We start from the raw sequence: 26,726 nt of genomic DNA on the forward strand, positions 1-26,726 counted from the left end.
CATCATCATCATCGCCGCCGCTGCGGAATTTAATAACTTACGTTGAATAAATACGGTTAATAATCTTACGAGGAGCAGTGCACGACATTTACAATAACAATGAAACCGATCACTGCACCGTGGTGGCTCTCGTTCGTAATGGCAGCGGTGCGGGTGTGTTTGTCGCGAGGACGTTACGGGGATAGAGCCTGGTGTAGCTACCTTGGCTGTACCACCGCCACCACCACGACCACCACCGTCGCCACCGCCACCACCAACGCCACCACCGCCGCCGCCACCACCACCGCCACCACCGCCACCACCAAACAAAGATCCCCCTGTGTAGCCTTAACAGACTGTTGGGGCAAGTGCTGTTAGCGAGCAACCACGCCCGACCGCCTTTGTCTCCCCAGTGGCGATGTTTACACACCGCGCAAGATAATCATTGGGGGCCGAGTCGACCCAGGACCGGTTCAGATTCGTAGGTGACCAATCAACTTCAAGGACAGTGCATACATTATCAGAGTTGTGTTTTTTGTTTGCATTACGACTGCAGGTATTGTGGTCTATGCAAACATGACTCCTTGTAAAAAAAAGGTGTCAGTTTTGTTGCCAGATAAAAGGGTAAAAAAACAATTATGGGTCCACGACGTCGGGGATGATGAAATGGCGGCGGCGGTTACGGCGGCGGCGACGACTCACCATCACCGCACCTCCGATCGGCGTGGCTTAGCTACGTACGACGCGACACAGGTTCAGCGTACGGACAAACGGGGCCGTCGCGAGAAAAAACCTCCCCGGTCGTCCTCCCGCGGCGGGCGGCTCTTGGCTCGGAGGAAGGCGGCGGCCACAGCTAGGGCCGTCTGGAACGTTCTTCCATCCGACATGAAGAGGCTGCCTGGAGCTCACGCGCTTTCCAGTCACCTGCGTTTCAATAAACCAATTCCTTTAGGACTGCTTTTCGTGTCTTCTTGTCCCGTCTCCCCGCGCAACTCCGATTCGCTACGTTGAGGTCCATCGGACGTACACACGGTGAGCGGCGGGGAGGGACGCGGAGGGAGAAGAGAGGAGAAAGGAGGGAGGGGAAGGGAGCTGCATGGAGGAGGATGTAGTGTGAGAGTGTGAGTGAGTGAGAGTGTGTGAGTGAGTGTGAGTGTTAGGGAGAGTGAGTGTGTGTGTGAGTGAGTGAGTGAGAGTGTGTGTGAGTGAGTGAGTGAGAGAGCAGGCGTGTGAGTGAGTGTGTGAGTGAGTGTGTGAGTGTGTGTGAGTGAGAGTGTGTGAGTGTGAGAGTGTGTGAGTGTGAGTGAGTGTGAGAGTGTGTGTGTGTGTGTGTGAGTGAGTGGGAGTGTGAGAGAGTGTGTGAGTGATCAGGCGAGTGTGTGAGTGAGTGAGTGTGTGAGTGAGTGAGTGTGTGAGTGAGTGAGAGAGTGAGAGAGTGAGTGAGTGAGTGTGTGAGTGTGTGAGTGAGTGAGAGAGTGAGTGAGTGTGTGTGAGTGTGTGTGTGAGTGGGTGAGTGTGTGAGTGAGTGTGAGTGTGTGTGTGAGTGAGTGAGAGAGTGAGTGAGTGAGTGTGAGTGAGTTCACACATGAGTGTTGCTCCCACACAGCTCGTAGAAGAGGATGTAGTGTGAGAGTGTGAGTGACTGAGTGTGTGAGTGAGAGTGTGAGTGAGTGTGAGTGAGTTCACACGTGAGTGTTGCTCCCTACACAGCTCGTAGAAGAGGATGTAGGCATCGCTGGACACGACTCGACTCTCAGGCACCTCCGTGACGCTGAGACAGAGCAGAGACAAAGACAAAGGTCTCCCGTGTAGCCTTAACAGACTGTTGGGGCAAGTGCTGTTAGCGAGCAGCACCTATGAAGGCCGGCACACGGCACACGAGGGGGTGGGTGGCCAGCACCACGCCCGGCCGCCTTTGTCTCCCCAGTGGCGATGTTTACTACGCACGGCACCAGGTACTCATTTGAGGCTGAGTCGACCTAGGGGAGGCTCAGAACCAGTTCAGATAATCGTCACCGATGGTGATGGTGGCCGTGAGCGGGAATCGAACTCGGGTCGGCGGGTTGATAGCGCGGCGTAGCGCTAACTGCTGCGCCACCGCTCCCCCAAGACAAAAACAACAAAAACAGCAACAACAACAGCAAGCGCCGCTAAGTGGCGTTGGCATCACCACGGCGCTCGTGCCAGGCTATGTGCACATGAAGGCCGCGCGAAAAGCAAACACACGAAAGACAAAGACAGACAGACAAATGGGGATATGGATGTACGTGCGTGTGCGTGTAGGTGCGTCTGCGTGGGTGTGCGTGCACGTGGGTGTGTGAGGGTGTGCGTGGGTGTGCGAGGGTGTGTGTGCGTGTACGTGCGTGTGTGCGTGTGTGTACGTGTGTGTACGTGTGCGTGTGTGTGTGTGTACCTGGTGTCGTTGTAGAGGTACCAGGAGCCGGACTGCGCGTGGCGACAGAGCGACACGTAGTGGCCACACTGCATGGAGCGTGCGTGTGTGTACGTGTGCGTGTACGTGCGTGTGTGTGTACGTGTGTGTGTGTGTGCGTGTGTGCGTGTGTGCACCTGGTGTCGTTGTAGAGGTACCAAGAGCCGGACTGCGCGTGGCGACAGAGCGACACGTAGTGGCCGCACTGCATGGAGCCCGTGTGCAGCGACACGGCGTACAGGTCGTAGAGCGCACACGCTGCACACACACACACACACATACACACATACACATACATACACACACACACATACACACATACACATACATACACACACACACACATACACACACACACACACACATACACACACACATACATACACACACACATACACACACACATACACACACCATCATCACCATCACTACCATCATCACCATCATCACCATCACAGCGACACGGCATACAGGTCGTACAGCGCACACGCTGCACACACACACACACGTACACACACACACATACATATACACACACACACATACACACACACACACATACATACACATACATATACACACATATACACACACATACACACACCATCATCACCATCACTACCATCATCACCATCATCACCGTCACAGCGACACGGCGTACAGGTCGTACAGCGCACACGCTGCACACACACACACACAGACACACACACACCATCATCATCATCACCATCATCACCATCATCACCACCATCACCACCACCATCACCATAGCGACAGGGCGTACAAGTCGTACAGCGCACACGCTGCACACACACACACATACACACACAGACACACACCATCATCATCACCATCACTACCATCATCACCATCGTCATCACCACCATCACCACCATCACAGCGTACAGGTCGTACAGCGCACACGCTGCACACACACATACACACATACACACACCACCATCATCACCATCATCATCACCATCATCATCATCACCACCACCATCATCTTCACCATCATCGTCACCATCATCGTCACCATCATGACCATCATCACCACCATCATCACCATCATCACCACCAACATCACCACCATCACCCCCTACCACCACCACCCCCCACTCCCCCCCCACCCTCCCCCACTCCCCCCCACCGTTGCCGTCCGCCGTGTAGGCCGTGAGGTCTAGCCCACGCAGCGGGTAGTTGACGGGCGCCGTCAGCTTGCTGGCGCCCGCCCCGTCCCCCGCCCTGCCGCCCCTCCCCCCGTCCCCCGCCCTGCCGCCCCTCCCCGCCGGCGGCACCGGCGGCGCCGGCTGCGGCGCCGTCGGGAGGAGGTGGGAGGAGGAGGAGGGGGGCGGGGGGTGGTGGGGCGCCGGCTCGGAGAAGCGCTTGAGGAAGAGGACGAGGAGGCGGGGCAGCCGCTGGAGGGAGAGGCGCTTGCCGCTGCGCCGCTTGCGCCGGCAGCGGGGGCAGTGCGGCCGCTCGTCTCCGTCCAGAGTCTCCTCCGTGGCAAAGAGGCGCACGCACTCCTGTAGGGACGGGTCGCTCAGCGGGCGCTGGGGGGGGGAGGGGAGAGGGTGGGTCGGTGAGAGAGAGGGTGGGTGGGTGAGTGGGTGGGTGAGTTGATGGGTGAGTGGGTGGGTGGATTGGTGGGGGGGTGAGTTGATGGGTGAGTGAATGGGTCAGTGAGCGAGTGAGGGTGGGTGGGTGAGACGGTGGGTGGGTGGCGGGGTGAGTGGAGTGGTGAGTGGGTGGGTGAGTGGGTGGGTGAGTGAGCAAGAGAGTGGGTGGGTGAGTGGGTTGGTGGCGGGGTGAGTGGAGCGGTGAGTGGATGGGTGAGTGGATGGGTGAGTGGGTGGGTGAGTAAATGGGTGAGTGGGTGGCTAAGGGTGTGGGTAGGTGCGTGAGTGGGTGAGTGGATTGGTGGGGGGGGTGAGTGCAGCGGTGCGTGGATGGGTGAGTGGGTGGGTGAGTGGATGGGTGAGTGGGTGGGTGAGTGGATGAACGAGTGGGTGGGTGAGTGGACGAAGGAGTGGGTGGGTGTGTAGGTAGGTGGATGTGTGTGCGAGTGGGTGGGTGTGTGTGCGAGTGGGTGGGTGGGTGAGACGGTGGGTGGGTGGCGGGGTGAGTGGAGCGGTGAGTGGATGGGTGAGTGGGTGGGTGAGTAGGTGGGTGTGTAGGTAGGTGGGTGAGTGAGTGGATGAACGAGTGGGTGGGTGAGTGGATGAAGGAGTGGGTGGGTGTGTAGGTAGGTGGGTGAGTGGATGAACATGTGGGTGTGTGTGTGAATGGGTGTGTGTGTGCGTGGGTGTGTGTGTGTGTGCGCGAGTGGGTGTGAGTGTGAGTGTGCGTGTGCGAGTGTATGGGTGTGTGTGTGCGTGTGTGTATAGGTGTGTGTGTGTGTAGGTGAGTGTGTGAGTGAGTGTGTAGGTGAGTGTGCGAGTCGTTACTTTAGCGACGGGGAGTGGCAGTGACCAGAACGCGTCGAAAGTGGTGGAGTGGAGGCCGCAGTGCAGGCACGTCAGCGTGCTCTTCAGCTGCCCCACAAACAGATCTGTCCCCAACATCAACAACGTCATCACCAACATCAACATCATCGTCAACATCATCACCAACATCATCGTCACCGTAATCATCGTCAACATCATAAACATCGTCAACATCATCGTCAACATCATCACCAACATCACCAACATCATCAACATCATTAACATCATCACCAACATCGCCAACATCATCAACGTGGTGGAGTGGAGGCAGCAGTGCAGGCACGTCAGCGTGCTCTTCAGCTGCCCCACAAACAGATCTGTCCCCAACATCAACAACGTCATCACCAACATCATCGTCACCGTAATTATCGTCAACATCGTAAACATCGTCAACATCATCGTCAACATCATCGTCAACATCATCGTCAACATCATCGTCAACATCATCAACACCATCATCGTGAACATCATCGCCAACATCGTCAACATCATCACCAACATCATCAACATCATCGTCAACATCATCACCAACACCATCATCACCATCATCGTCAACATCGTCAACATCATCGTCAACATCATCGTCAACGTCAACATCAACATCTTCGTCATCACTAAGAGACATCTCCTTCACCAGTGGCAAAATATAGTAGTAGGTTTTTACCCTTTCAACTGGTACAAAAACTGACACCTTTATACAAGGCATCATGTTTGCAATAACCACAACACAAGCAGTCAAAATGCAAACAAAAAGAAACAACTCTGATAATGATATGGACTGTCCTTGAAGTTGATTGGTCCACACCCGAGACAGCTTTTCTTAGAGCCTAGTCTCCATTGGTGTTGGACCAGATGACGCCAAAAGCGTACAACTCAAAAACAGCGCACTATCAGAGTATTGAGCTCGGGGTAAGCATTTACACTATTTATACAAGGGATCATGTTTACAATAGTGTAAATGCTTACCCCGAGCTCTCAATGGAGACTAGGCTCTAAGAAAAGCTTGTCTCGGGTGTGGACCAATCAACTTCAAGGACAGTGCATATCATCATCAGTGTTGTTTCTTTTTGTTTGCATTTTGACTGCTTGTGTTGTGGTTATTGCAAACATGATGCCTTGTATAAAGGTGTCAATTTTTGTACCAGTTGAAAGGGTAAAAACCTATCACTATATCTTCGTCATCGTCAACATCGTCATCACCTTCATCATAATCGTCATCAACATCATCCTCATCAACATCATCATTACAGCCTCCGCGTGAAACTGACAAAGACAAAGATCCCCCGTGTAGCCTTAACAGGCTGTAGGGGCAAGTGCTGTTAGCGAGTAGCAGCACCTACGAAGGCCGGCACGGCACACGAGGGGGTGGATGGCCAGCACCACGCCCGGCCGCCTTTGTTTTGTCTTTATGTGCGTGTGTGCATGTGTGCGTGCGTGTGCGCGTGCGTGTGTGTGCGCGTGTGTGTACGTGTGTGCGTGTGCGCATGTGTCCGTGCGTGTGTGTGCGTGTGCGCGTGTGTGCATGTGTACGTGTGTGCGCGTGCGCGTGCGCCCGTGCGTGCGCGTGCGTCTGTGCGTGTGTGTGTGTGCACGTACCCACGATCTTGCTGTTGTCCCTCTCCAGGTAACTCTTCCACTGCTTCATCGACTTCTCCTTGTCACTGCAGAAGGACACCAGGGTGAGCGGACGGGTGAGCGGGCGAGCGGACAGGTGAGAGTACAGGTGAGTATACGCTTGAGTGGACACCAGGGTGAGCGGACGGGTGAGCGAGTAAGCGGACAGGTGAGCAGACAGGTGAGCGTACAGGTGAGTATACGCACGAGTGGACACCAGGGTGAGCGGACGGGTGAGCGGGTGAGCATACAGGTGAGAGTACAGGTGAGTATACGCACGAGTGGACACCAGGGTGAGTGGACGGGTGAGCGAGTAAGCGTACAGGTGAGCGTACAGGTGAGAGTACAGGTGAGTATACGTGCGAGTGGACAGGCAGGGTGAGCGGACGGGTGAGCGGGTGTACTAGTGGTGGAGAGGTGAGTGTCGTGGTGAGTATAGGGTTAAATGTAGGGGTGAGTGAGCGTGGTGGTGAGCGTGGTGGTGCACATGGTGGTGAGCGCGGTGGTGAGCGTGGTGGCGAGCGTGGTGGTGAGTGCGGTAGCATGCGTGGTGGTGAGCGTGGTGGTGAGCGTGGTGGTGAGCGTGGTGGTGAGCGTGGTGGCGAGCGTGGTGGCGAGCGTGGTGGCGAGCGTGGTGGCGAGCGTGGTGGTGAGCGTGGTGGTGAGCGTGGTGGTGCACATGGTGGTGAGCGTGGTGGTGAGCGTGGTGGTGAGCGTGGTGGTGAGCGTGGTGGCGACCGTGGTGGTGAGTGCGGTAGCATGCGTGGTGGCGAGCGTGGTGGTGAGCGTGGTGGTGAGCGTGGTGGTGAGCGTGGTGGTGAGCGTGGTGGTGAGTGTGGTGGTGAGCGAGCGGGTGAGCGTGGTGGCGAGCGTGGTGGTGAGCGTGGTGGTGAGCGTGGTGGTGAGCGTGGTGGTGGTGGTGAGTGTGGTGGTGGTGAGCGTGGTGGTGAGCGTGGTGGTGAGCGCGGTGGTGAGCGCGGTGGTGAGCGCGGTGGCGAGCGTGGTGGTGAGCGTGGTGGTGAGTGCGGTAGCATGCGTGGTGGTGAGCGTGGTGGTGAGCGTGGTGGTGAGCGTGGTGGTGAGCGTGGTGGTGAGCGTGGTGGTGAGCGTGATGGCGAGCGTGGTGGCGAGCGTGGTGGTGAGGTGGTGGGGAGCGTGGTGGTGAGCGTGGTGGTGAGGGTGGTGGTGAGCGTGGTGGTGAGCGTGGTGGTGAGGGTGGTGGTGAGCGTGGTGGTGAGCGTGGTGGTGAGCGTGGTGGTGAGCGTGGTGGTGAGCGTGGGTGGTGAGCGTGGTGGTGAGGTGGTGGTGAGCGTGGTGGTGAGCGTGGTGGTGAGCGTGGTGGTGAGCGTGGTGGTGAGCGTGGTGGTGAGCGTGGTGGCGGTCGTGGTGGTGAGCGAGCGGGTGAGCGTGGTGGTGAGCGTGGTGAGCGTGGTGGTGAGCGTGGTGGTGAGCGTGGTGGTGAGCGTGGTGGTGAGCGTGGTGGTGAGCGTGGTGGTGAGTGTGGTGGTGAGCGTGGTGGTGAGTGTGGTGGTGAGCGTTGTGGTGAGCGTGGTGGTGAGTGTGGTGGTGAGCGTGGTGGTGAGCGTGGTGGTGAGTGTGCCTCACCTCAGGTGGTCGAGGTCGTGGATGAGCGGGTGAGCGCGTGGTGAGGAGCGGTTCACGTCGTGGTGCAGTCCGTCCAGCAGGAACAGCAGGAACTCCTGAGCGTCGTGCTGACTGCAACAACGTAGAACACAACAACAACTACAACAACTACAACAACAACAACTGAGTGAGTGGGTGAGTGAGTGAGCGAGCGAGTGAGTGAGTGAGCGAGTGAGCGAGTGAGTGGGTGAGTGAGCGTGTGAGTGAGTGAGTGTGTGAGCGAGTGAGTGAGTGAGCGAGTGAGCGAGTGAGTGAGTGAGTGTGTGAGCGAGTGAGTGAGTGAGTGAACGAGTGAACGAGTGAGTGAGTGAGTGAGCGAGCGAGCGAGCGAGTAAGTGAGTGTGTGAGCGAGTGAGTGAGTGTGTGAGCGAGTGAGTGAGTGTGTGAGCGAGTGAGTGAGTGAGTGTGTGAGCGAGTGAGTGAGTGTGTGAGTGTGTGAGCCAGTGAGTGAGTGAGTAGGTGAGTGAGCGAGTGAGTGAGTGTGTGAGCGAGTGAGTGAGTGTGTGAGCGAGTGAGTGAGTGAGCGTGTGAGCGAGTGAGTGAGCATGTGAGCGGGTGAGTGAGTGTGTGAGTGGGTGAGTGAGTGTGTGAGTGAGTGAGCGGGTGAGTGGGTGAGTGAGCGATCGAGTGAGTGTGAGTGAGTGAGTAGGTGAGCGAGTGAGTGAGTGAGCGTATGAGTGAGTGAGCGGGTGAGTGGGTGAGTGAGCGATCGAGTGAGTGAGTGTGTGAGTGAGTGGTGAGTGAGCGAGCGAGTGAGTGGGTGAGTGAGTGAACGAGTGACTGAGTGAGTGAGTGAGTGGGTGAGTGAGTTTACCTGCCGCCCCCGAATCGGGGTGCGTGCCTCTGCACCTGGGTGAGTGAGCAAGCGTGTGAGTGAGTGAGTGGGTGAGTGAGTGAGTGAGTGAGCGAGCGTGTGAGTGAGTGAGTGAGCGGGTGAGCGAGTGAGCGAGTGAGTGAGTTTACCTGCCGCCCCCGAATCGGGGAGCGTGCCTCTGCACCTGGGTGAGGAGTGAGTGAGTGACTGAGCGAGCGAGCGGGCGGGTGAGTGAGTGGGTGAGTGAGCGTGTGAGTGAGGGAGTGAGTGAGTGAGTGAGCGGGTGAGCGAGTGAGTGAGTGAGTGAGTTTACCTGCCGCCCCCGAATCGGGGAGCGTGCCGCTGCACCTGGGTGAGGAGTGAGTGAGTGAGCGAGTGAGTGAGTGAGCGAGTGAGTGAGTGTGTGAGTGAGTGAGTGAGTGAGCGAGTGAGTGAGTGAGTGAGCGGGTGAGCGAGTGAGTGGGTGAGTGGGTGAGTGAGCGAGTGAGTGACTGAGTGAGTGAGTGAGTTTACCTCCCGCCCCCGAACCGCGGAGCGTGCCTCTGCACCTGGGTGAGGAGTGATGAGGGACGAGCGACGCTCCCCCCGCTCCACAGCTCACGCAGGAGCAGCGCGAACGCTGAGCAGCAGCAACAACAACATTACACAACAACAATAACACAACAACAACAACATTACAACAACATTACACAACAACATTACACAACAACAATAACACAACAACAGCGTAGTGTAGATTCAACTAGTGGCCACGGGAGGTAATGACAGGGGAGTCAGCCTGCAGTGTGAGTGGACTAGTGGCCACGGGAGGTAATGACAAGGGAGTCGGCCTGCAGTGTGAGTGGACTAGTGGCCACGTATGTACGCGTACGCATCTCTACGTATTTCTACGTATCTCCACGTATGCGTGTGTATCTCTACGTGTGTATCTCTACGTGTGTATCTCTACGTGTGTTTGTGTTTGTATTACCGTGAGCGAGGGCTCCCTTGGTGGGGCTGTGCGGGTTTGTCTCCGGCTCGTAGTCCCCGCGCACGCAGTAGTCACGCAGCGCACGCGTGTGGCTCAAGCACTGCACGATGGAGTTCACAAAGCACTGCACACACACCCCAAACAAAGACAAAGGTCCCCCGCATAGCCTGTAACAGACTGTTGGGGCAAGGGCCGCTAGCGAGTGGCACCTATGAAGGCCGGCACGGCACACGAGGGGGTGGGTGGCCAGCACCACGCCCGGCCGCCTTTGTCTCCCTAGTGGAAATGTTTACACACTGCACCAGGTACTCATTTGAGGCCGAGTCGACCTAGGGGAGGCCCAGGACCAGTTCAGATGATCGTCAGCGGTGTTGGCCGTGAGCGGGAATCGAACTCGGGTCTCTGCCGGGTTCGTAGCGCGGCGTAGCGCAAACCGCTACCGCGCCCCACTAACATACATAAACATACACTAACATCTTCTTGGTTCTTTCGGTAAAGTCACGTAGAATGGAAATAATAAAATAATAAAAATAAAACATAATAAAATAATTCTCTTGACGTTTCGGCCACAACGCAAGCAGCCGTCCTCAGGTGTCGGGAAGACAGCGTCTAAATGAATAGACGCTCCAAGCCTGGTGGTGTTTCATTCAGACGCTGTCTTCCCGACAGACCTGTTCTTCACCTGAAGACGGCTGCTTGCGTTGTGGCTGAAACGTCGTGAGAATTGTATTTTATTATGTTTTATTTTTATTATTTTATTATTTCCATTCTACGTGACTTTACCGAAAGAACCAAGAAGACTTTATTGATTTTGATGACAGTTGTGATGATGATGTTGATGATATTGTTGATGCTAACGATGACGGTGATGTTGATGATACTGATGATGTTGATAATGCTGATTATGTTGACCATGATGTTGACGATGATGTTGACGATGATGATGGTGTTGTTAATGATGTTGACGATGATGATGGTGATGTTAATGATGCTAATGATGATGTGGATGTTGGCGACGACGATGATGTTGGTGAAGATTATTACGTTGACGACGACGCTGATGCCGATGGTGATGTTAATCATGGTGATGGTGATGTTAATCATGGTGATGGTGATGCCGATGATGATGATGATGGTGTCTCACCGTATTCCCCAGGTTCTCCAGGCCGGTGAGTCCAGATTTGGCTGAGAACTGCACCTGCGCGGGAGACACAAAGAAGTCAGTTCCACGAGAGGCGTCACTCCATCTCCCCTCTGTACGTCTCCCTCTGTACGTCTCCCTGACGATCTGTGTGTCTCTCCTTGTCCCGGTCCTTTCTGTGCGTGTCTCCCTGTCTATCCGCGTGGACGAGTGGGTGAGTAAATTCGTGGGTGAGTAGATTAGAGGATGAGTGAGTGGGTGGGTGGATGCATGGGTGGGTGGATGAGTGAGTATATTAGTGGGTGGGTGAGTGAGTGGGTGGGTGAGTAGATTAGAGGATGAGTGAGTGGGTGGGCGGGTGGATGACTGCGTGGATGGATGAGTGAGTATATTAGTGGGTGGGTGGGTGGATGAATGGGTGGGTGAATGAGTTTTTTTAGTGGGTGGTGAGTGAGTGGGTGGTTGCGTGGGTGAGTAATTAGTGGATGAGTGAGTGGGTGGATAAATGGGTTTTTTAGTGGGTGGGTGAGTGAGTGGATGGGTGAGTGGGTGGGTGGATGCATGGGTGGGTGGATGAGTGAGTATATTAGTGGGTGGGTGAGTGGGTGGGTGAGTGGGTGGGTGAATGAGTTTTTTTAGTGGGTGGTGAGTGAGTGGGTGGTTGGGTGGGTGAGTAATTAGTGGGTGAGTGGGTGGATGGGTGAGTATATTAGTGGGTGGGTGAGTGGGTGGGTGGGTGAGTGGGTGGGTGGATGAATGAGTTTTTTAGTGGGTGGTGAGTGAGTGGGTGGATGGGTGAGTATATTAGTGGATGAGTGAGTATATTAGTGGGTGGTTGGGTAATTATATTCGTGGGTGAATGAGTATGTTAGTGCATGGGTGGGTGGGTGGATGAGTGAGTATGTTAGTGGGTGAGTGGGTGGGTGGATGAATGAGTGAGTAAATTAGTGGATAAGCAAGTGGGTGGATGAGTGAGTATATTAGTGGGTGGGTGGGTGAGTGGGTGGGTGAGTAATTAGTGGATGAGTGAGTGCGTGATTGGGTGATTATATTCGTGGGTGAATGAGTATGTTAGTGCATGGGTGGGTGAGTGGATGAGTGAGTATGTCAGTGGGTGGGTGAGTGGGTGGTTGAGTGGGTGGGTGAGTAATTAGTGGATGAGTAAGTGGGTGGATGAGTGAGTATATTAGCGGGTGAGTGGGTGGGTGGATGAGTGGGGTGGGTGGGCGAGCGAATGAGTGATTGGGTGGGTGAGCGAATGAGTGATCGGGTGAGCGACCAAACGATTGAGCGAGCGAGTGAGCGACACCACCATGATCCCAACACGCCCCCCCCCCACCGCACCCCCCCTCCAGCCCCCCCCCTCCCACCGCACCCTCTCCTGCGTCTTCCTCCCTTGCGCTGGCGCCGCCGCCATGCCCACGAGCGCCGAGCACAGCACCGACTGCGCCACCCTGGCGTGCCCGGCCGGCGTGCCCACCATCGCACGCACCACCCACGGCGCCACCCACGGCGCCCACATTCCCTCCCCGTGACCCCCGTGACCCACGTGACCCCCGTGACCCACGTGACCCCCTTGACCCACGTGACCGCCGCCAGCCAACAGCCGCCGGGGGGACAGCACCGCCACCGCGGCGCTGCGGCCGCAGCAACAGCAGCAGCCGCTCGACGCGTCAAAAGCCACCCGCATCCTCCTCCTGCTGCTGCTGCTGCTGTGTCCTGTGGTCCAGATCCGGTGGTCCAGATCCGGTGTTCAGATTATTGCGGTCAAATCCCGTGGTCCAGATCCCACGTCCAGCTCCCGTGGTCCAAATCCTGTCTTCAAATCCCGTCTTCAAATCCCGTCTTCAAATCCCGTCTTCAAATCCCGTCTTCAAATCCCGTCTTCAAATCCCGTCTTCAAATCCCGTCTTCAAATTCCGTCTTCAAATCCCGTGGTCCAGATCCTGTGTCAAGATTCCGTGTCCAGATCTCGTGCTCAAATCCCAGTCTTCAAATCCCAGTCTTCAAATCCCAGTCTTCAAATCCCAGTCTTCAAATCCCAGTCTTCAAATCTCGTGCTCCAGATCCCGCAGTCCAGATCCCGTGTTCAAATCTTGTCCAAATCCCGTGGTCCAAATCCCGTGGTCCAAATCCCGCGGTCCAAAACCCGCGGTCCGGATCCCGTGTCACGGCAAAGTCGCTGTCCACCAACACGCCGGTAATGATCCACCCGTGCTTTTTGGCGGTCGGTAAGTCCGGAACAAATTCAAAAGTAAGTCCGTGTGTGTGTGTATGTACACACGTACACGCACGCACACACACGCACCGAGCGAGCAGCTCCACCTCCGCCTGTGCAACGGTCGCAAGCGCCCTGCTTGGGCCAGCGACGATCGTAAGAGGCGGTCCGGATTACGCGTGTCCATCTCTACGTACGCGTACGCATCTCCACGTATCTGCACGTGCGCGTGTCCATCTCCACGTATCACGTATCTCCACGTATCTCCACGTACGTATATCCACGTATCTGCACGTACGCGTGTGTTTGTGTTTGTATTACCGTGAGCGAGGGCCCCCTTGGTGGGGCTGTGCGGGTTTGTCGTAAGGCGGTACACGGATTACTACGGCCGCCACCGTCAGGGGGGGTGGGCGAGGATTATCCAAGCGGCCGTCGTCGGATTAGTATCTTGAAGTCAGCGTCGTCGTCCCCCCCTCCTCCCTCCTCCTTGCGGTGACTTCAGGTGGACTTTGTCCCAAGAGGTCACCGCCAATCGGCTCGCTCTGCCGCCTCGAGACGCGCTTTCCCCGGTGGGGTTCGATTCGCAAAAATGTTCAACGCGTAGCGAGCTCTCGCGGGCAATGGTGTTCGTGAATAACGGGGTTTTTTGGAGTTTTTTTATGAGCTTCGATTGAAAAGTTTAAAAAAGTTTCTCGTACGTAGAACGACGTCTGCCTGGCGAGCGCTCTCAGAATGGTCCCTCTGTAGTGTCACTCCGTCTCGCTCAGTCTATCTGTACTTCTCTCTCTGTGTCTCTGTGTCTCTCTCTCTGTCTCTCCGTCTCTTTTTCTCTATCTGTACTTCTCTCTGTGTCTCTGTGTCTCTCTCTCTGTCTCTCTCTCTCTCTCTGTCTGTCTGTCTCTCTGTCTGTCTCTCTGTCTCTCTCTCCATCTGTCTGTCTCTCTGTCTGTCTCTCTGTCTTTCTCTGTCTGTCTGTCTCTGTCTGTGTGTCTCTGTCTGTGTGTCTCTCTCTCTGTGTCTCTCTCTGTGTCTCTCTCTGTGTCTCTCTCTCTGTCTCTCTCTCTGTCTCTCTCTCTGTCTCTCTCTCTCTGTCTGTCTCTCTGTCCGTGTCTCACGATCGCTCTCACAATCGTCCCTCTGTAGTATCTCTCCGTCTCGCTCAGTCCTAACTGTGGGTCTCTCTCAGTCCTAACTGTGGGTCTCTCTCCATGTCAAGTACTTACGCGATCTAACCCAAAAACCTTCATTAAGACATAAAAGAACATTACATATCTGTGAAAAAAAAAACCTTCATAGCTCATCGGATTTCCCCTCCGGTATAAATAAACATCCTGATTTTCTATTTCAAACTGAAGCGGGCAAGCTCCGACAACCGACGGGCCGACGCGCTAAAAAGCAAACGGAACGCGAGAAAAATTCCGCTGAACTTTGAAACGCCACGGCTTGATCCTGTCGGGCGCGAAGGCTGCGCCCAATGGATTTGGGCCGCACCTTCCGCCACTGCGAGGAGCTAAGCGAGCTTAGGGAAGAATTAAAGACACTGTACTCGGGACGCAAGATCGCGATAGAATTTAGAATTGTCGGAAACGCCGGCGGGAGCCGTCGCGCGCCGGCAGGCGGAGGGGGGGGGGGTTAGCGTCGAAAAAAAATGTTTAAAAAGGAAAAGTTATCTCGTACGTAGAACGTCGCTACGTCCATCTGCGTGTCTCTGTGCGTGTCTCTGTGCGTGTCTCTGTGCGTGTCTCTGTGCGTGTCTCTGTGCGTGTCTCTGTGCGTGTCTCTGTGCGTGTCTCTGTGCGTGTCTCTGTGCGTGTCTCTGTGCGTGTCTCTGTGCGTGTCTCTGTGCGTGTCTCTGTGCGTGTCTCTGTGCGTGTCTCTGTGCGTGTCTCTGTGCGTGTCTCTGTGCGTGTCTCTGTGCGTGTCTCTGTGCGTGTCTCTGTGCGTGTCTCTGTGCGTGTCTCTGTGCGTGTCTCTGTGCGTGTCTCTGTGCGTGTCTCTCTCTCTGTGTCTCTCTCTCTGTGTCTCTCTCTCTGTGTCTCTCTCTCTGTGTCTCTCTCTCGCTCTGCGTGTCCCGGTCACACACACAAGCACACACGCACGCGCACACACACGCACAAGCACGCACGCACGCACACACGACTCCAAAGAAACTCCACAGATTTACAGCCGTCAATCCACAGACAAAAAATTAAACAAAAAACAACAACAAGCTGAACAAACCACGCTGAAATCAACGACGACGACGACAACCGCTGCCCTAGACCACCTCAACTCGAAACATAAATTCACGTTTGTCAGAAAACCGCGGCGGTGGCGGTGGCGGTGACGGTGACGCTGGCGCGGTTGGGTTCTTAGCCGCGATAAGTGCTCCTAAAACGGGGATGATGATGATGATGGTGGTGATGATGGTGATGATGGTGGTTGTTATGATGAAGGCGTCAGTGATGACTAAGCGAGCGTTGTTTTCGAAATCCGGGGGGCTGGCGTCGCCCGACAAACAACAACAGCAGCGAGGTGTGGAGGGCGGAGGAGCGACGCTCACAACAACGAGCGGAGCGCCGGGTGGCTAAAGCACAGCAAGTTGGTACAGTAGGGGGCACAGGTGGTGCATCAGCCAGTCATCTCGGTCATCTCGGTCAGTCGACCCGTGGCACCTGCTGGGTCTGCCCCGTGACCTCCTGCCAGCGGGCGTTCGACACTTCACGTGGCCTCAAGGTGCACTTGGCCCGGCACAAGCGTCGTGGTGACGTCACCGCCACTTAGTGGCGAATGGCGGTTGTTGTTGTTGTGACAGTGTGTGTGTGTGTGACTGTGTGCGTGACTGCGTGACTCCTGCTATCCCGGTGCTCACCTGCCGACCGCCACCACCGCCACCACCGCCACCACCGCCACCACCGCCACCACCGCCACCACCGCCACCACCGCCACCACCGCCACCACCGCCACCACCGCCACCGTCTTCACTCTCGTCATCGTCAACATCCTCCTCCTCCTCGTCAATTTCCTCGCCACAGAAACCGTTCGGGCTCAGTCTGTGCTGCTTCTGCTGCTGCTGCTGCTTCAGCTGCTTCTGCTGCTGCTGCTGCTTCAGCTGCTTCTGCTGCTTCTGCTTCAGTTGCTGCTGCTCAAGCTGCTGCTTCTGCTGGATCAACTCCTGCTTCTTCTCCTCCATCTGCTGCCTTTTCTTCCTCTGCTGCTGCTCCTGCTTCTGCTGCTTCTCCTGCTGCTGCTGCCGCTTCTCCTCCTCCTCCTCCTGCTGCTGCTGCTGCTGCTTCTTGCGCTGCTGCTGCTGCTGCAGCAGAGAGAGCGACAGCCTCCCCACGCCCTTGCCCACCTCGTCAGATTCCGCGCACTCCACCCGTTTCCTCCTCCTCCTCCTGGCTCTCGCTCTGCCGTGAGCCGCGCTGGCGGCGACGCTGTTGGTGCAGCCGGGGCGGGTCGGGGAATCGTCGGAGGAGATGGAAGACGACGACGACGACGAGGAGGAGGAGTCACCGTCCGTCTCTGGAGAGGCGAGGGACGCGCCACCGACGCTCACCACCGGGCCAGCCGGCGTGACGCCTACTGGGGACACACGCGGCGCGGCGGGGAGATGTTAATTACCTCGCCTGGTATACAGCAGGTCGTGGGTTCGATCCCGACCCTGACGCCTGCTGCTGTATATTTAGAGTTTGCGTGGGAGTTAGCGTCTCTCTCATCATCATCATAATCACGGTGGCTAGGAGATGTTGATTACCTCGCCTGGTGTACAGGAGATCGTGGGTTCGATCCCGACACTGACGCCTGCTGCTGTGTATTTGGAGTCTGCGTGGGAGTCTGCGTGTGTCTCTCATCATCATCATCACGGTGGCTAGGAGATGTTAACTACCTCGCCTGGTGTACAGGAGGTCGTGGGTTCGATCCCGACCCTGACGCCTGCTGCTGTATTTTTGGAGTTTGCGTGTCTCTCCCTCATCATCATCACGGGGGTGAGATGTTAACTACCTCGCCTGGTGTACAGGAGGTCGTGGGTTCGATCCCGACACTGACGCCTGCTGCTGTATATTCGGAGTTTGCGTCTCTCTCTCTCTCCCCGAGGTCACGTGGATTTTTCTCCGGGTCCTCCGGTTTTCCCCCCTCCGCATTTAGAGTTGACGCGACCACCGCGCGTTCAGAGCGTTTGGCTACCGCCGCACATCTCCACGTGACGACGATGACCACGACAATGATAACCCCACTCCGTGAGGAACTATCATTTACTCTTTGGTTCTTTCGGTAAAGTCACGTGTAAAGAGAAAGTAATAAATTAAATACTAGTATACGACGTTTCGATTGCAACACAAGCAATCGTCGTCAGGTATAAATGAAATAGAAACACAAGTCTAGTATACTTAGAAATGTAATGTAATACAACAGAGAGTCGGATTACATAACAGTCAACACCCTACCTGGTTGATTACGTTCTTCCTGAGAATGCAAAATTTGAGAGAGAGATAAAACACAGAACCAGGGACATATAGACAGACATATAAGTAGAGACAGATATCACAGAGATACATAGAGAGAGACGTACATAGGCACACAGAGAAACCACGCCTCTGTGTCGAGGCTTTAATTAGAGAGAGGGGTCTACAACCTTCACCCCAAACACCACCACCACCTCCATCACCTCCACCACCACAACCTTCACCCCAAACACCACCACCACCTCCATCACCTCCACCACAACCTGCACCCCAAACACCACCACCATCTCCACCACACCCTTCAACATCACCATCTCCACCACCTCCATCACCTCCACCACCACCACAACCTTCACCCCAAACACCACCACCACCTCCATCACCTCCACCACAACCTTCACCCCAAACACCACCACCTCCATCACCTCCACCACCACAACCTTCACCCCAAACACCACCACCACCTCCATCACCTCCACCACAACCTGCACCCCAAACACCACCACCTCCATCACCTCCACCACCACAACCTGCACCCCAAACACCACCACCATCTCCACCACACCCTTCAACATCACCATCTCCACCACCTCCATCACCTCCACCACCACCACAACCTTCACCCCAAACACCACCACCACCTCCATCACCTCCACCACCACAACCTTCACCCCAAACACCACCACCACCTCCATCACCTCCACCACAACCTGCACCCCAAACACCACCACCATCTCCACCACACCCTTCAACATCACCATCTCCACCACCTCCATCACCTCCACCACCACCACAACCTTCACCCCAAACACCACCACCACCTCCATCACCTCCACCACCACAACCTTCACCCCAAACACCACCACCACCTCCATCACCTCCACCACAACCTGCACCCCAAACACCACCACCATCTCCACCACACCCTTCAACATCACCATCTCCACCACCTCCATCACCTCCACCACCACCACAACCTTCACCCCAAACACCACCACCACCTCCATCACCTCCACCACAACCTTCACCCCAAACACCACCACCTCCATCACCTCCACCACCACAACCTGCACCCCAAACACCACCACCATCTCCACCACACCCTTCAACATCACCATCTCCACCACCTCCATCACCTCCACCACCACCACAACCTTCACCCCAAACACCACCACCTCCATCACCTCCACCACAACCTGCACCCCAAACACCACCACCATCTCCACCACACCCTTCAACATCACCATCTCCACCACCTCCATCACCTCCACCACCACCACAACCTTCACCCCAAACACCACCACCACCTCCATCACCTCCACCACAACCTTCACCCCAAACACCACCACCTCCATCACCTCCACCACCACAACCTGCACCCCAAACACCACCACCATCTCCACCACACCCTTCAACATCACCATCTCCACCACCTCCATCACCTCCACCACCACAACCTTCACCCCAAACACCACCACCACCTCCATCACCTCCACCACAACCTGCACCCCAAACACCACCACCATCTCCACCACACCCTTCAACATCACCATCTCCACCACCTCCATCACCTCCACCACCACCACAACCTTCACCCCAAACACCACCACCACCTCCATCACCTCCACCACCACAACCTTCACCCCAAACACCACCACCACCTCCATCACCTCCACCACAACCTGCACCCCAAACACCACCACCATCTCCACCACACCCTTCAACATCACCATCTCCACCACCTCCATCACCTCCACCACCACCACAACCTTCACCCCAAACACCACCACCACCTCCATCACCTCCACCACCACAACCTTCACCCCAAACACCACCACCACCTCCATCACCTCCACCACAACCTGCACCCCAAACACCACCACCATCTCCACCACACCCTTCAACATCACCATCTCCACCACCTCCATCACCTCCACCACCACCACAACCTTCACCCCAAACACCACCACCACCTCCATCACCTCCACCACCACAACCTTCACCCCAAACACCACCACCACCTCCATCACCTCCACCACAACCTGCACCCCAAACACCACCACCATCTCCACCACACCCTTCAACATCACCATCTCCACCACCTCCATCACCTCCACCACCACCACAACCTTCACCCCAAACACCACCACCACCTCCATCACCTCCACCACCACAACCTTCACCCCAAACACCACCACCACCTCCATCACCTCCACCACAACCTGCACCCCAAACACCACCACCATCTCCACCACACCCTTCAACATCACCATCTCCACCACCTCCATCACCTCCACCACCACCACAACCTTCACCCCAAACACCACCACCACCTCCATCACCTCCACCACCACAACCTTCACCCCAAACACCACCACCACCTCCATCACCTCCACCACAACCTGCACCCCAAACACCACCACCATCTCCACCACACCCTTCAACATCACCATCTCCACCACCTCCATCACCTCCACCACCACCACAACCTTCACCCCAAACACCACCACCACCTCCATCACCTCCACCACCACAACCTTCACCCCAAACACCACCACCACCTCCATCACCTCCACCACCACAACCTTCACCCCAAACACCACCACCACCTCCATCACCTCCACCACCACAACCTTCACCCCAAACACCACCACCACCTCCATCACCTCCTAGTGCCGTGATGAGCGTCACCGTCGTTGCTGCCGCAGCCGCCGCCAAGCGCTCGTGTCCCCGCGGCACCGACGCCGTCCGAGAGGTCCCAGCACCACCGACGGCGCCACTGACGGCGCAACCAAAACTGCCGCCGCCGCCACCGCCGCGCCGTTTCTCATCTCCCATCGCCGTCGACGCCCTCAACTTTCCTCTCCTCTCTCCCCTTCCCACCTCCTCTTCCTCGCCGGCCATCGGCATCGCCGCCGCCGTCGCCGCCGCCCCGTACGGTTTCACCGCCCTCACCGGGCCGCCCGAGGCCACGGCGGCCGCCCCCTCCCCCGCGCCGGCCGTGCGCCGCCGGACGAGGGGGCGGCCCCTCGCGTCCAGCGGTCCGGGGCCCGGCGGCAGGAGGCGGCGGTGGCGGTGGCCGCCGGCGTCGGCGCCGTCGGGCGCCGCGGCGACGAAGGGGGCGCGGTAGATTCGGCCCAGTGACACGGACCTGTGGGGTGGGGGGGGGGTGAGGGGAGTGGGGGGGGCTTTTGGGACGCGCTGCTTTCCCGCGGCCCTCTGGAACGCTCTTCCTGCCGACGTTAGGAAGCCGCTGGGGGCCGTGCACTTGAAACCGCCCCCGCTGACAAAATCACTTCTCTTATACTGCTTTTTGTTGCTGTGCTCAACAGACGCACGTACGTAGACCGAGGCTGTCTGTTAGCCTGTCCGTCCGTCCAGCTGTCTGTGTCTGCCTGCCTGCCTGTCTGTCTGGCCTGGCACAGGCGTCGTGGTGACGTCACCGCCACTTAGTGGCGAATGGCGGTTGTTGTTGCCTGTCTGTCTGCCTGTGCGCGAGCCTGTCTGCCTGTCTGCCTGTCTGTCTGTCTGTGCGCGAGTCTGTCTGCCTGTCTGTCCATCCGTCCATCCGTCCGCAAGTGAGCGAGCGAGAGAGTTAGCGAGCAAGCGGAAGAGTTAGCGAGCGAGAGATCGAGTGAGAGAGTTGGTGAGCGAGTTAGCGAGCGAGAGACCAAGCGAGCGAGAAAGTTAGCGAGTGAGCGAGAGAGTCAGCGAGCGACGGAGCGAGCGAGAGCGTTAGCGAGTGAGAGAGTTAGCGAGCGGGAGAGTTAGCGAGCGACGGAGCGAGCGAGAGAGTTAGCGAGCAGGAGACCAAGCGAGCGAGAAAGTTCGCGAGTGAGCGAGAGTTAGATAGCGACGGAGCGAGCGAGCGCCTCACCTGTGCTCGGGGTGAGACTCGGCTGCTGGCACAGCGAGCTTGGACTTCCCCAGGCGATGTCGCGACGACTTCCCTCCCGCCGCCGCCGCCACCGCCGCTGCCCTCGCCGCTGCCCCCGGGGCTGCCCCCGGCGCCGCTGCATTGGAGGTGGAGGGCGTGGGCTCCGAGGCCGTCTTCTGGGACGAGGACGACGACGACGAGGTGGAGGTGGAGGACGGAGAGCGCTTCATGGCGCGGTCACTCACGGCCATCGACTGCTCGGGCGCAGAGAGAGGGAGGGAGAGAGACGGAGAGAAAGGGGGAGAGAGAGGGAGGGAGGGAGACGGAGGGAGACAGAGAGAGATGGAGAAAGTTTTTGTTGTCAACGAGTGTAATTCTTTTCAAATATACAGCAGGCATCAGGGTTGGGATCGATCACACGACCTCCTGCATACCAGGCGAGGTAGTTAACATCTCCTAGCCACCGTGATGATGATGAGAGAGAGACACCCAAACTCCAAATATACAGCAGCAGGCGCCAGGGTCGGGATCGAACCCAGGACCTCCTGCGTACCAGGCGAGGTAGTTAACATCTCCTAGCCACCGTGATGATGATGAGAGAGAGACACGCAAACTCCAAATATACAGCAGCAGGCGTCAGGGTCGGGATCGAACCCACGACCTCCTGTACACTAGGCGAGGTAGTTAACATCTCACCATCGTGATGATGATGAGAGAGACACGCAAACTTCAAATATACAGCAGCAGGCGCCAGGGTCGGGATCGAACCCACGACCTCCTGCACACCAGGCGAGGTAGTCAACATCTCCTAGCCACCGTGACGTCTACGTTTCACTGACGCGCACCGTCGCCTGCCCGTAGGATGTGACCCAGAGGTCACATCGCAAACGGGTTTTGATTCCTTACCCGTACCCGTACCCGGCCACACCAGGGTCGCAAACTGGTACCCGTACCCGGCCGGGAAGCCATACGTGTTAAACTCGGTCACGCAGGTATAAAATAAATTGCATTAAAACTTCAAATCTAGATTAAACTCGGTCGGTTTTTTTCACTAGAGGTCTTACCCTTTCTGGCAATAAAACATTTGTTTTAAGATGTTAAAACACCCGACATAATCCTTTATCAAGGAATCTTGTCTGCATGAAATCACACGGTACTCGTTGTGAACATGCAAACAAGAAACATGCTCTGATAACACTGGTAGGAACCTCTGGTTCCACCAGCCCACAGGGGATTATTGTGTCCGTCCGTCGTGCAGGGAGGGGCTAGGTGGGGAGGGTGGGGAGGGGATGGGTGGGGAGGGTGGGGCTGGGTGGGGGGGTGTGAGGCGTGGGGCTGGGTGGGGAGGGGCTGGGTGGGGAGGGGAGGGTGGGGCTGGGTGGGGGGTGTGAGGGGTGGGGCTGGGTGGGGAGGGGCTGGGTGAGGAGGGTGGGGCTGGGTGGGGGGAGGGGTGGGGCTGGGTGGGGCTGGGTGGGGGGTGTGAGGGGTGGGGGCTGGGTGGGGAGGGGCTGGTCACCCCGTGGTGCCCTTATAAAACTCAACGTTTCACCTACTCACGCCGGCTTGTGCCCGCCCTCACAGTCGGGCATATTTGCGGAATACACCACGCCGCCGTTGACCCTGCAGGCCATTGACCGAGCAACCCAACGTTCCTACCAGCTCCCTCCACAGGACAATGTGTTATATATGATGCATGGTTTCGATTTAAAGCTTTCGTGACTGTAGGGATTCATCTTCTTGGTTCTTTCGGTAAAGTCACGTAGAAGGGAAATAATAAAGTAATAATTATTATATTATTGTATGATGTTTTATTTTTATTATTTTATTATATCCCTTCTACGTGACTTTACCGAAAGAACCAAGAAGATGATGCATGGTCTTTGAAACCGATCGGTCCACACCAGAGACAGCTTTCTTTAGAGCCAAGTCTCCCTCACGGTGTTACACCAGAGAATGCCGAACAGCACAAGGGCAATGTCCACTATCCAGAGGCATGGATAGCTCGGGGTGAGCAGCTACAACATGCGTCAACGCAAACAAAACGGAGCCATCTTCTTGGTTCTTTCGGTAAAGTCACGTAGAAGGGAAGTAATAAAATAATAAAAATTAAACATAATAAAATAATTTTCACGACGTTTCGGCCACAACGCAAGCAGCCGTCCTCAGGTGAAGAACAGCGTCTGTCGGGGAGACAGCGTCTGAATGAAACACCACCAGGCTTGGCAGCGTATATTTAAGCTGCTGGGTTGGAAGGGGGGAAGGGCGCCTTGACAAAATAATTTGCATATCAAGAGGAATTTAGTATATTTATGGGAAATGCAGGTATGGGATTAGTCACTACTTGTGAAATGCGTAGGAGGTGGGCGGGGGGGGGGGTTTCAAAGTCATATTATGCCCGCGCATTATGCAGGATTAGCAGCATCAAAAAGGATTAGCAGCATCAAAAATCGAAAAAAAACCGAGCCAATTCGTTACCGATTTCAGATGCGGTGGTGGTGGTGGTGGGGGGGGTCTTTAACTCTCCGACACACAACCGGTGAGCGCTGAACTAGCCACGAATTTTTCCACCTTCACCAATTGGCTGTGCGTTGGGTGGTGGCGGGTTTCACGACACAACGGGCATTTATTTATATATTTGGCGTGATGCAACTCCTCCAAAAAAACCCCCCATCATCGACAGGACTATGCAAGACTAAAATGTTGTAGTAGGTTTTTACCCTTTTAAACTGGTACAAAATTGACACCTTTATTCAAGGCATCATGTTTGCAATAACCACAACACAAGTAGTCAAAAAAGCAAACAAAAAGAAGCAACTCTGATAATGATATGCACTGTCCTTGAAGTTGATTGGTCCACACCCGAGACAGCTTTCTTTAGAGCCTAGTCTCACATGGTGTTGGACCAGATGACGCCAGAAGGCGTACAACTCAAACACAGTGCAATATCAGAGTATTGAGAGCTCGGGGTGAGCATTTACACTATGAGACATCTTTTACCAGTGGCAAAATATAGTAGTAACCCCGAATACACGTGTCGCCTTAACAGACTGTAGGGGCAAGTGCTGTTAGCAAGCAGCACCTATGAAAGCCGGCACGGCACACGAGGGGGTGGGTGGCCAGCACCACGCCCGGCCGCCTTTGTCTCCCCAGTGGCGATGTTTACTACACACCGCTACACCAGGTACTCATTTGAGGCTGAGCCGACCTAGGAGAAGCCCAATACCCGTTCATATAATCGTCACCGGTGTTGGCCGTGAGCGAGAATCGAACCCGTGTCGCCGGGTTTGTAGTGCAGCGTAGCGCTAACCACTGCCCCACCGCTCCCCACACACACAACAACAACAACCGCCATTCGCTACTAAGTGGCGGTGACGTCACCACGACGCTTGTGCCAGGCCATGTGCACCTTGAGGCCACGTGAAGTGTCGAACGCTTGCTGCTGGCAGGAGGTCACGGGGCAGACCCAGCAGGTGCCACGGGTCGACTGACCGAGATGACCGAGATGACACAACAACAACCGCCATTCGCCACTAAGTGGCGGTGACGTCACCACGACGCTTGTGCCAGGCCATGTGCACCTTGAGGCTACCACGTGAAGTGTCGAACGCTTGCTGCTGGCAGGAGGTCACGGGGCAGACCCAGCAGGTGCCACGGGTCGACTGACCGAGATGACCGAGATGACACAACAACAACAACAACCGCCATTCGCCACTAAGTGGCGGTGACGTCACCACGACGCTTGTGCCAGGCCATGTGCACCTTGAGGCTACCACGTGAAGTGTCGAACACTTGCTGCTGGCAGGAGGTCACGGGGCAGACCCAGCAGGTGCCACGGGTCGACTGACCGAGATGACCGAGATGACACACACACACAGTGACACACACACAGTGACACACACGCATAGACACAAAGACAAAGATCCCCCGTGTAGCCTTCACATACTGTAGGGGCAAGTGCTGTTAGCGAGTAGCAGCACCTATGAAGGCCGGCACGGCACACGAGGGGGTGGGTGGGTGGCCAGCAACACGCCCCCCAGTGGCAATGTTTACACACCGCACCAGGTACTCATTTGAGGCCGAGTCGACCTAGGGGAGGCCCAGCGACCGGTTCAGAGAATCGTCACTGCGTGTTGGTGATCGTGAGCGGGAATCGAACTCGGGTGGTCGGGTTCGTAGCGCTAACCACTGCACCACCGCTCCCCTAAACAAAAACACAATCACACATCAATTAAAACTCACGGACAATGCATCCTCATTATTACGATGACAACAGCTCGTTATTGTTGCGGTGTGACGCCAGGGACTGTACAGCAGCCCGAGAGAGAAATGTTTTAAATCGAATGATCAGCGAACGAGTGGAGTGTGGAGCTTAACGTAATTTTGTTATCGCATTTAGAATGCGCACCCTATGGATATTTTTTAACATGCGGGATCAAACCGCCTGACAAGCAACGCGTCGATTAAATAACTCGTCTAAATTTACTTAATTTACTTGAGGGTTTAAAAACAAAAACCTAATTCCAAAGCATTAGAACAAAATAAATATAATTTTTTTAAAAATCGGACACCGCTCGTAGCTACCCACCTTCGCCTGCTCTCCCGCCGCGATGTAGCCCAGTCTCCGGGCGGCGGTTCAGGCTCCGCGCCGTGCCTAGGCCTCAACCGGCCTCGGTCTTCGCTACGGAACTCATTCTCCTCGCCGCGTCTTGGCGATTGCGATTGAAGAGGTGAACGCGCTCCGAACGGCGCGAGAGTGTTCGTTTGCCCTCTGGTTTCTTTTTAATTTGATATAAAATCGAATTTCCGCACCCCCCTCGCTACCCAGCAGCGGTTTTTCTCGTTTTTTTACGCGCGGGGTCACGTGACGTTGTTGCTTAGCGACATGGGCGTCGCGACCCCACGCTGAATATCGTAGCGCTGATAGGTATAGGGTAGTTTAATTCGTAGTGCGGATGAGGATAGGCGATTGTAATCCGTAGCGCGGATGGGACCAAGCAATTGCAGTTCATAACGCGCTTAAGTAGAAGCGACTGTAATTCGTAGACTGAATTGGTGCGAGCGATTGTAAATCACAGTATAGATAAAAACGGGAGCTTGTAATTCATTG

General features: G+C 55.9%; 2 protein-coding genes across 2 annotated transcripts; both read right to left on the reverse strand.

Annotated features, from left to right (window-relative positions):
* LOC133358508 (uncharacterized) lies at positions 1-3,533 on the reverse strand. Its single transcript, XM_061576867.1, has 2 exons — positions 2,548-3,533; positions 1-1,750 (listed from the first exon to the last, which is right to left on the reverse strand). Exons 1-2 carry the CDS (start codon positions 3,177-3,179, stop codon positions 982-984), a joined length of 1,401 nt encoding a protein of 466 aa, XP_061432851.1. The 5' UTR covers positions 3,180-3,533; the 3' UTR covers positions 1-981.
* Positions 3,306-26,467, reverse strand: LOC133358588 (AF4/FMR2 family member lilli-like). The gene is made up of 12 exons (XM_061576955.1): positions 26,205-26,467; positions 21,620-21,873; positions 20,409-20,893; positions 16,149-16,861; positions 11,083-11,136; positions 9,939-10,062; positions 9,482-9,587; positions 8,116-8,226; positions 6,493-6,557; positions 4,858-5,213; positions 3,709-3,963; positions 3,306-3,335 (listed from the first exon to the last, which is right to left on the reverse strand). The coding sequence occupies exons 2-12, from the start codon at positions 21,868-21,870 to the stop codon at positions 3,306-3,308; spliced, it is 2,550 nt and encodes an 849-aa protein (XP_061432939.1). The 5' UTR covers positions 21,871-21,873; positions 26,205-26,467.
* Positions 26,468-26,726: the final 259 nt, after the last annotated feature.

The sequence above is a fragment of the Lethenteron reissneri genome, chromosome 62 (assembly GCF_015708825.2).
Source record: "Lethenteron reissneri isolate LAM-NWPU_2019-01 chromosome 62, ASM1570882v1, whole genome shotgun sequence".
NCBI lineage: Eukaryota > Metazoa > Chordata > Hyperoartia > Petromyzontiformes > Petromyzontidae > Lethenteron > Lethenteron reissneri.

What these genes read in the sequence shown, in the direction of transcription:
- LOC133358508 (XM_061576867.1), bottom strand. Translation starts at nt 3,179, where the DNA reads ATGGTGATGGTGGTGGTGATGGTGGTGATGATGGTGATGATGGTGATG. An exon ending in TACCTCTACAACGACACCAG is followed by an intron (nt 1,751 to 2,547) that starts GTGCACACACGC and finishes GCTCTGTCTCAG; the next exon opens with CGTCACGGAGGTGCCTGAGA.
- LOC133358588 (XM_061576955.1), bottom strand. Translation starts at nt 21,870, where the DNA reads ATGGCCGTGAGTGACCGCGCCATGAAGCGCTCTCCGTCCTCCACCTCC. An exon ending in GCTCATCACGGCACTAGGAG is followed by an intron (nt 16,862 to 20,408) that starts GTGATGGAGGTG and finishes GTGTGTCCCCAG; the next exon opens with TAGGCGTCACGCCGGCTGGC. An exon ending in CACGACCTCGACCACCTGAG is followed by an intron (nt 6,558 to 8,115) that starts GTGAGGCACACT and finishes GTCCTTCTGCAG; the next exon opens with TGACAAGGAGAAGTCGATGA.